This window comes from Neophocaena asiaeorientalis, unplaced genomic scaffold (assembly GCF_003031525.2).
Source record: "Neophocaena asiaeorientalis asiaeorientalis breed wild unplaced genomic scaffold, Neophocaena_asiaeorientalis_V1.1 scaffold38, whole genome shotgun sequence".
Taxonomy (NCBI): domain Eukaryota; kingdom Metazoa; phylum Chordata; class Mammalia; order Artiodactyla; family Phocoenidae; genus Neophocaena; species Neophocaena asiaeorientalis.
Window position 1 is genome coordinate 117,094 of NW_020174556.1, and position 9,572 is coordinate 126,665.

A 9,572-nucleotide genomic window follows, 5' to 3' on the forward strand; every position below is an offset into this window, starting at 1 on the left:
AGATCCCTGATGTATATAGCAGGATCTTCTCCTGATAACTGTATTTTTTAACTTCAGCTTTAAAATTATACAAATAAATACAAGTAGACAGTGATTCTGATTAAAATAAAGATGCATGTGTTACTGATATCAGTTTATTGTAGCATTACAATTATTAAAGTCCTTTATTGTCACAGGGAAGAGTAAAGGTCAATTTTAATGCATATATACTTTACCTTAATGCAATACTTTAAAAGGAAAAAAAAGCATCAGGGGTTCTTTAGTGCTATGTAGCTCTTTTGCACTTATTCCTCAAATTTCTCTATTGCTTTGGCAATTATATACTCCAGTTGGATGCTCCTTCCCCATTCTTGTGTAAATCCTCCAAAGCAGGAAGAACAAATGCCCCAAAGCCATTGCCATAGTTCTGTAAAAGACACAAATAAATAGAAGTCTCAAGACTTCAAATGCTGACCAAGGCATAATTTGGATGAGCAAATTTCAGACTTGAATTATTTTATATGTAGAATTTGTTCTTAAAATTTAGAAAGATATACAGCAAAGTTTGTTTTTTCATATGGCTCTACTTAAATTATTGTGAGCAAAAAAGAAAATGAATTTTCGAATAAATAACTGATGGACTGGAGAAATCTCCCTCATTTTATCCACCATAGTCCCTTTCAAGCATTACATATGCATAGACAAACCATCCACTAAGTTCCCATAGTTCTTATACTTTCTCTATATTAATGGGAGACGATGCTTACTCTCAGTTTAGGTCCGAGAAAAAGATACCAAATGGAGCTTTGTTCAGTTTGGCAAACAATAAAATGGCTACAAGTGATAGAGCTGTCTTTTCACCTTAATTTTAACACAAGTGAACTTTTTCATTGGCAACTTTTGCAACATGGCTCTCAAAACAGCCCAAGCAATCATTCAAAAGGTACACATGAAGGGAGAGGGGAGTAAGAATCAATAATGTTGTGCAATTATTGGAAAACGAATTTAACTATAACAAACCTCTTGACCCCGGTCACATGGATGGAAATTTACATTCAAATGGAGCACCGAAAAACTTCCCTTCTGGGGACAGTAAAGATAACCAGTTTTTCAGCAGGAGGGGCAAGGCTGAAAGAATACTTTTAAGGGGAAGAAAGCTTGCAGTACTCCACATATTCAAATGGCAAGAGGCCGGTTTCCTGGCAAACCTGTGTTGCAGGGCAGTCAGGCCAAGGAGCAAATGTACAAGAGTCTCCGAGACTCCGCAGAGAGAGCACGCCTAGTTAGTTCTTTAGGGCCTCATTATTTAAGGTAAGCGCCTGTGAGGTCACAGATCGGGGGCCCATTCTATTGAAAGCCCAAATTTCCCTTTTGGGAACCAAAGTCGTGGTTAACTAAGTGTCCTGGACGTCCTGCAGAACAAATCCTGTGCAGTGTTAGGATCCGCTAAACAGACCTATCTCCCTATCCGAAAAGGGTGAGGGGTGGAATTAGGAAGAAAAGAATATGCTTCTTTTGGATAAACTTGCTCTTTCAGTTTCCAAGGGGAGTGCCAGCTAGAGCTCGGGCCCACCTGGAAAACGCCACCCCGTGGGACTTGCTGGTCTTTCTGGTCTCTAGAGCTTGGCTTGGACCTAGAAGCGCCGGCTTCCGCAAACCTTAAGTGTTGTTTACCCTCTCTTCAGCTGGTCCTGGGGCTTAGGCGGAGGGATGGCTCCAGTCGGGATTAGTTTTCAGTGCGCGCTGAGCGCACGCCAGACCTCAGAGAGGGCGGAAGGCTCGGGGATTCCCGGCACGTGGCACGCCCCACCCCCACCCCCCTTGCCCCAGCGCGCTCAGCGTGGTCGGCGGGCGCCTCCCACAGTAGGTAAGTGGCGATGCCAGCCAGTTCAGACTCGCCAGCAACCTGTAATAACAGAAGTCCGCTCTCCCTTCCCAATGACTGTCAGCTTCTTTGGTGAGTGCTGACACCAAGGCAGGCAAGGGTAAATTCGTTCTACCTCGCTCTGTCCCACTGGTCTAGACTTGTACTTACAGGTCCACTCTAAGAGACAACTTCCAGACACTTGTTTTGAATCCAAAAAAACAAAGCATGGGGCTGTTCCCGGGAGAGTTACTCTGGGAGTCTGCACCAGGAGGCGGAGATTCCCGGGGACACCTTAGGCACCGGGAAAAGCAGACCCTCCCAGATTTCCCGACTAGCAATTTAGTGCATAGGGACTCGCGAGGGCAAAAAGGGAAGATGGAAAAGGAAATAAGGGATGAGACCGCAAAAACAGTGAACGTTTCTAGGGCAAGAAGGCGGGCGGGGATGGGGTTGCTGGGGAATGAAGCAAAGTCCTGAACCTTAAGTTCAAGTTGTAGCAGTGAGGCGATCAGGTGGGAGCCTTTAGTGGGCGCGGCGGCTGGGTGTACACTTTCTTCTGTGTGGATTTTTTTGCCTTGAACGGGTAAGGCTTACACTTCCGCCGCGAAGATTTGGGGGCAGAAGAGGGAGGAGGCAATTGCTGGAATCAAAAGTGATTCCCAGACCAAAGTTTGAGCCAAGGTCGCCTCTCACAGACTCTAGGTTTTTCCCAGACTCTCTTGCCCCGCGGCTGTAGCCTCTTTGCACGGGGCTCCCTCCTTCCCCGCTGGGAATAGAGGGCTGGGGGAGGGGGAGGGGGTCTGGAAGCAGCGCGCGGAGCAGATGTGAATGTTAGAGGAAAAGTAGCAAAGGTTTTGATTCCAGAGGGCTGGGTGGAGTGGGCCTACGCGCCAGCTACGCCTCCATCATCATCGGCGGCAGAACGTGCACTTTATGATCTTCTTAAATGCGTTTTGGAAGTCCTTGTTGAAGTAGGCGTAAATGACAGGGTTGAGCAGAGAGTTGGAGTAGCCCAGCCAGTTGATTATGGCGCCCAACAGGGTGGGCATGTGGCAGCTGCTTTCGCAGAAGGGCAGGACCAGGGCTACGATGAAGAAGGGCAACCAGCAGAGGATGAAGGTGCCCATGATGATGCCCAGCGTCTTCACCGTCTTCCTCTCGCGGGCCAGGGCCATCTTACGCTTGGCCTCGGCGTTGCGCTCATTTTTCTTCTCGATGGAGGCGGGGACGCAGGGGACAGCACCGGCCTCGCTGGGCAGCGGCAGGTGCTCTTTGGAGTTGCCCACCCGGTGCACTTCGATCACTTCCAGGGCGGCTCCTTCGTCGCCCTGCCTCACGGCTCCGTTGGCGCACGGAGCCCCTGTTGCCTTGTTCTCCATGCCCTGCCTCCAGTCTTTGCTACCCGGCTCACCATTTACGCTCTTTCTGGGCTGCGGGGCTGGCGACGCCCCAAGGCGGTTGTTGGCTACCTTCTTCTCCTCTTTCTTGACTGTCTTGCGGATGCGGAATCGCGCGGCTCGGAAGATGCGCCCGTAGAGAACCAGCATGAGCAGCAGCGGGATGTAGAAAGCGCCAAAGGTGGAGTAAATAGTGTAGCCATGGTCCTTGCTGATGGTGCACGCGTCGGGGTCCGAGCGGTCTTCCGGGGTACGCCAGCCCAGCATGGGCGGGATGGAGATGAGGAAGCCAATGAGCCAGGTGAGGGAGATGAGTGCAGCTGCGCGCCGGGGCGTCCTCTTGTTCACGTAGTCGATGGGGTCTGTGATGGCCCAGTACCTGTCCAGCGCGATAGCGCACAGGTGCAGGATGGACGAGGTGCAGCACAGCACGTCGAGGGCGATGAACAGGTCACAGGTGACCTGTCCCAGAGTCCACTTGTTGAGCACCTGGTACAACGCGGCCATGGGCAGCACCAGCACCGACACCATGAGGTCTGTGACGGCCAGCGAGCCTATAAGATAGTTCGCCACGTTCTGCAGGGAGCGCTCCAAGGCTATGGCGGCCACCACGCACGCATTGCCCAGCACCGCGCAGAAGATGAGCGTGCCCAGCAGCAGAGAGGTGATCACTTGGTAGCTGAAGGTCACGTCGGAGATGCCAGTAGCGTTGGCGCGTGTCCCGAAGGGACCCTGGGACGACGTGGTGTTGTTGCCCTGTAAGGGGCTGAGCACATCCATGCCTGCGCGCCCGGCAGGGGAGGGGAGGGGAGAAAGAGCTGCGCCAGGATACCCCTCGCCCCTCCCCCTGGGGTCTTCCGCCCCTCTTTCCTGGGGAGTTTCAACGGGGGAGGGGATGCAGGGACTCAAGCAGGAAGTTCTTACTGCTCAGGCGAAGGCATCTCCGAGGAGCAGCTAGCTTCTAGGCGCTCCCTGGGCTCTCGTAGTCCAGCGCGCTCAGAGACTCCAGCTGGGAAACGAATTGGCTGGAGAACAGCTCCGGGATCTCCGGGCGGCGGAAAGGTGGCTGGAACGTTTGTCTCTCGCTGTCCATTTTATTTTGCCACTGCCTAACTGGCTGCCAGACCCGGAGTCTCCCCACCAGAAAAGAATCTCCAATCTTAGAAGTATCTGGAATAGAGAAACACCGTCCTCCACAGTCACTCTGTAACCCTCCTCTCCTTGCTTCTCTCCCTCCCTCTCTCCCACTCCCTCCTCTACTCTCTTCTCATTCCCTTAAGCCCCCTCTCTCTTTCCCTTTCTCCCACTAGTTTTCCCTTTCAGTCTCCCTCTCCCTTCTCACTTCCCTTTATCTCCCCGGCGTTGCTCCGACAGCCAGTCTACCTCTCTCCTACGCTAACCCTCCCCTCCCGACACTTCCCCAACCCTGAGTGCCTCTTTCCCCTGGTTCCCCGCCCTCCTCTCCCTCTAGCTCAGCCTCTTTGCGTTCAAATCCCTTTTTGACTCAGAACTAGCTTACACACACCCGATCCGCCGGTCAGACCAACATTACAACAAATAACTCCGCCTCCCACCCGGCCAAACTCGAGGGTAAACAAATCTAACCACGTTAATTGCTTCATATTTCTGTCAAATTCTTAAGTAGAGTCAGCATCACAGAGCGGCAATAGGAAATGAGAAAAGGAGACACACGGAGCCTGAGTGGGGAGGTGGACAGTCCTGGGTCAGTCTGTAAATTATTACTATTTCATGGAAAGAAAAGGGAATGTGTCTTAGCTTTTTAAAAATCACCCCCGTTTATCATCGCACAGTCCAGCCTGTCTCCTTTGGGGAGGATATTGCCTCTGCCTTTTTTTAACCTTGAGGAATTGGGGGAGAAAGTAATTATAAAGAACCGGTCAAAGGACAGGTAAACAGCTGCATCTCAAAGTGAAGAAAATAATCAATTCGGTATGCATTCTACACACACACACACACACACACACCTGCCTTTCCATCTCCATTGCGTTTTAAATTTCAGTGAACATTGCCATTTCCCACAGCTCCGCAGCAAGTAAATTTAGGGAAGGGAATTTTTTTGTCTTTGTGTTATAAATGAGGCCGGGCATTTTTATGGCCTTTTGCTTTTCTAACCAGAGTTTGCAGGCCTCTAGGGAGAACTTGGTGGAATCCCTGGTCGCTGGCAGCAGAGTTTCTCGTGGGCTCCGAAACTGGGTTCAGCACCTGGGACAGTTCTAGGCAATGAGGGCTATGTCGCCACCTTCCGGCAATTGCTTTAGAGCGCCATCTATAAACCCTTGTCTTGCAGAAAATAAGCAGGTATTGAAGAAATCCCACAACTTCAAGAAAGAAAACGACGGTTACTAAAAGAAAAGTAACTTTGAGTTTTATATTTTTTCTCCTCTTTTCTTCAAAAATTTCTTTTACTGTCATTTTTTGCTGTTTATCCTCTATATCAAGTCTATATTTTCTAGCTCTTTATGAAAGCCTGCAGCATTTGTCATTCACAAGTTCTATCTAGAAATACAATTTTAATAGACCTAGGCAAACATCTTCACTTGTGTTGCTTTTGTGCTAACAAAGGCTGAACTTTGGAACTCATACATTTTCACACATTCACCAATGGGGGATAAAACAATATTGGATCTTCCAAATGGGGATGACTTAACATAGAAGATAAAGAGACTGCTATGGGTTGGTTCTAAGGTTTTCCTTTACCAAGAAAACCAAATTTAATCCCATTTGCACCTAGATAAAGAATGGGATTTCTAATCCACTAGAATAGCATATAACAAACTTCACTTATACATTCTGATTACATGACTGAAGTAAAGGAAAAATACAGAATGCAATCCCAAAAGTAGATGACTCTAGATAACAGGCACAGATTCACTGCAGATAGTCTTAATATTGTGTTCAAATTTGAGCTTTAAATTCTCCAAGACCAAACAAATGAGCAGTCACGAAAGCGTCGAAGAAAATCTAGTTGGGCCAATGCACGCTGTAGAACAATGTGTTTGGAGATCAATTGTTTTACAACACAGTGCTGGACACAGTTCCCACTCAATCACTTCAGCATGCTACAACAATGAACCTGGCATTTGTAATGATTCATGGCATTGAAAAGAAAGAGATAAGTATACATGTTGATACTGGCTACAGACTCTGAAGAAATCTTTAAAAAATTTGTGAAGGTACTCATTCTCCCTTTAAAATCTCCTCACAGATACAGAACTAAGTAACTGTTAAAATACAGTTGCAGTTCCAAAAATTTTAATAGGAAAATAATTAAAGTCTGGATTCTCCAAAGATAAAACTTTGGAAATATAGATGATAACATAAGCAAAGTGTAAAAGAAATTTGAATTTTAAAAAAAATTTACATGTCAAGTTCAAACTTGAATATGAATTTTGTCAAATTTAGCACATATAAACATAGGGTAAATCAGTAAATATGTCAGTCAGCAACTTTGCATTCATTATTATTAAACCCAAATTGTTTAATAACTGACAAGTTTATTTTTCCTTTTTTAGAAAGCTAAAATGCTGTAAATCTAGTGTTAATATTTATAAGACTGGCATTTGCTATTCTGCTTTAATATTCTATGACACTGCTTTTTTTGATTCAAGTTGAAAAAAACTCTCAAGTAGCTCATGTTTTTCTTAGAAATAATGTACATAATATTTCAAACATTTCATTTCAATAAGAATGTATAGGCACTCTTACGAATAGAAGTATAAAATGATATGCAGCACTATGGTTCTACAACCTTCAAGTGAATAGATAAACATGTAAAACTTTTTTTTAAACTAATAATATTGTGATATATATTAAAAGCACAATGATGTTACATTTCTTCATGTTCACACTTTGCCAGTTCTTCTATGTTTAACCCTTAACGATACAGAATCCTGGATATGCCAGAAGAAAATGGTGCAAACTGAAGATCCTGGACAGTTAGGCTCTTGTTCTTCAAGGCCTCTGAAATTATCCTAAAGAAAAACTAACCTTAAAGCAAATATTACTGATGACATCATTTGAAAACAAAGCTTCCAGTCATTCTGCTTTTATTTCTTGTTTGAATTTATTAGATGCAAGTATAAACTTGTCAGTTATGGATCTGGGGTATGATGCATCATCCATCATGTGAAATTTCTCTAAAATAAGTTATGGGAGATAAAGATTTTTAACATCTTTACAGGAAATTTGATACAAGCCAAGCATTTCAATGTAGTTCTTTGACCAGGGACATAAGATTAAAAAGATGTTAGGCTGAAGTTTTGCTGTGCACCTGACTGTCTTATCATTGCTGAAAGCTCAGTAATGTTTGGGTCTTCTCAATAATTGATATGTTCATCCATAATCCCAAATTATGGCTGATTTTTGTACTAATGAGGAAATAACCTACATAATAAAGAATTGAAATTTTGCTTAAGAGATTACAGAAGTAATTTTTTAAAACTCCTATTTTAAAAAGGTTTTATATTTTTGAGTAATTAAAACTAGGATAGATTTTTTTTAATTAAAACTATTCTGAATTTTATTCACCCCAATCTTCAAATACTAAAGCAACAAAGCAATTGTAGATTTTCCAGAACTGTGAATTTTCTACTGGAATTTGTTAGGGAAAAAGAAAATACTTCTAGGAGAAATTTTTGCTTAGATAATTTAGGAAGTGTGGTCTTCTGATTATCAGCAAGAATTAACTGGTCCTTAATAAGAAATGCAACCAGAATGCAAGAGAAAATATTCTCCTTTAAAACTGAGCAGTTTTTTTGTGTATCTAATTCTCACCATCCACCTTCCTCAGATGGTATCGTTACTTAGCTGCTATTTCTACATGACAGACACTTCTCCGAGACCCAGAACCACACTAAATTTTCAATGGCAAAACACAAATGATAGATGCCTCAGTCTCTGCTCCTGGAACTGTAAGGTTGATTTGGTTCATTTAACACACATGTTGAAAACACAGCATGTAGAGAGTGAAAAAAAACCCCACAGTAACTCGTATTCACTAGGTGTGTGACCTTGGGCAAATTAATTAACCCTCTTGTTTCCTCAATAGTAAAATGGGTGTAAAATAGACTTGTGAAGATTAAGTGATTTAATACACTTTGCTGGCCCATAAAATAAAAAACACGCAGTAAAGGTCAAGCAATAATAGTAGTAATAGTGATGCAAAGTAATAATATTAATTCTCTCTCTACTGATGAGAAGTGCAGAGAATGAGAATTAGGTAGGCTTAGTGAAAGAGCAAGTGCTTGAAAACAAAATTAAGGCCCTTTCAGGTGAGGATTTATTTGAAAACAATTTGCACAGGGATGTGTTACCAAACTAAACTTGGGTCTGCTACCCCCCTACATGCAGCAAATACAATCTACTGATACCAGGTTGTGGTGAAGGAAAATAGAGCATTTATTGCAAGGTGCCCAACATGGGGCTGAGCAAGGAGACCCAGCACATCCTGCTCAAAAGACCCAAACTCCCCAATGGCTTTCAGGGAAGGGTTTTTAAAGACAGTGTGAGGGAGAGGTTTGCAGGATGCCTGATCAGTTGGTAGACATTCTTCTGATTGGTTGGTGGTGAGGTAACTGGATGGTATTTCTGGAGTCAAGATCATCAACCTTCTGGTTCTAACCCGTCTGGGGTCTATGTGCTGGTGGTCAGTAGTTAACTTCTCCCACCTGGTGGGGATTTTAGTATCTGCGAAACAACTCAAGGATATGGCCCAGGATATTATCTATAGCCCTTACAGAGGAGCTAAATGTCCTTGACTTTGTTTTATGGCTAAAGGATTATTATTTTATGTTGCTTGACTGTTTTCCTTTGTTTCTGCATTTTCTCACTTCTGTGATTAAATCTGGTCACTGGAACTTGGGAAGGCCTAAGGCACTAACGCGTTTCTACAAACAAGAGGCAAGGGACATGGCAGGGTCTGTCCCCTACTCTGTTTCAGATGTGACATTCTCCCTATTCTTTAAATTATTTGGTAAGCTTTCAATTCTTTATAAAATTCTGAGTGTGAGACAAGTGAAGAAAGATGTGGCCTCTGCATTCTGGAACTTCTTGACTTAAATCAGAAGTTATTGGGAATTCCCTGGTGCTCCAGTGTTTAGGACTCTGCTCTTTCACTGCCAAGGGCCCAGGTTCAATCCCTGGTGGGTGAACTAAAATCCCAAAAGCCATGCAGTGAGGAAAAAAATAAAAAAATGTTGTTGAGCGTGGTGATGAATATGTCAACAAAAGTTCAGTAATCACTAAGGAAAAGGAGTCTGCTCTTCTCTGGGAGCTCAACCGTTTGTTCAAAAATATAAATCAATAATTGA

At 44.2% G+C, this 9,572-nt stretch overlaps 1 protein-coding gene across 1 annotated transcript; it reads right to left on the reverse strand.

Moving 5' to 3' along the window:
* Positions 1-2,754: 2,754 nt before the first annotated feature.
* On the reverse strand, positions 2,755-4,023 carry HTR1A (5-hydroxytryptamine receptor 1A). The gene has a single exon (XM_024757496.1). The coding sequence runs from the start codon at positions 4,021-4,023 to the stop codon at positions 2,755-2,757; it is 1,269 nt and encodes a 422-aa protein (XP_024613264.1).
* Between the last annotated feature and the right edge of the window lie 5,549 nt (positions 4,024-9,572).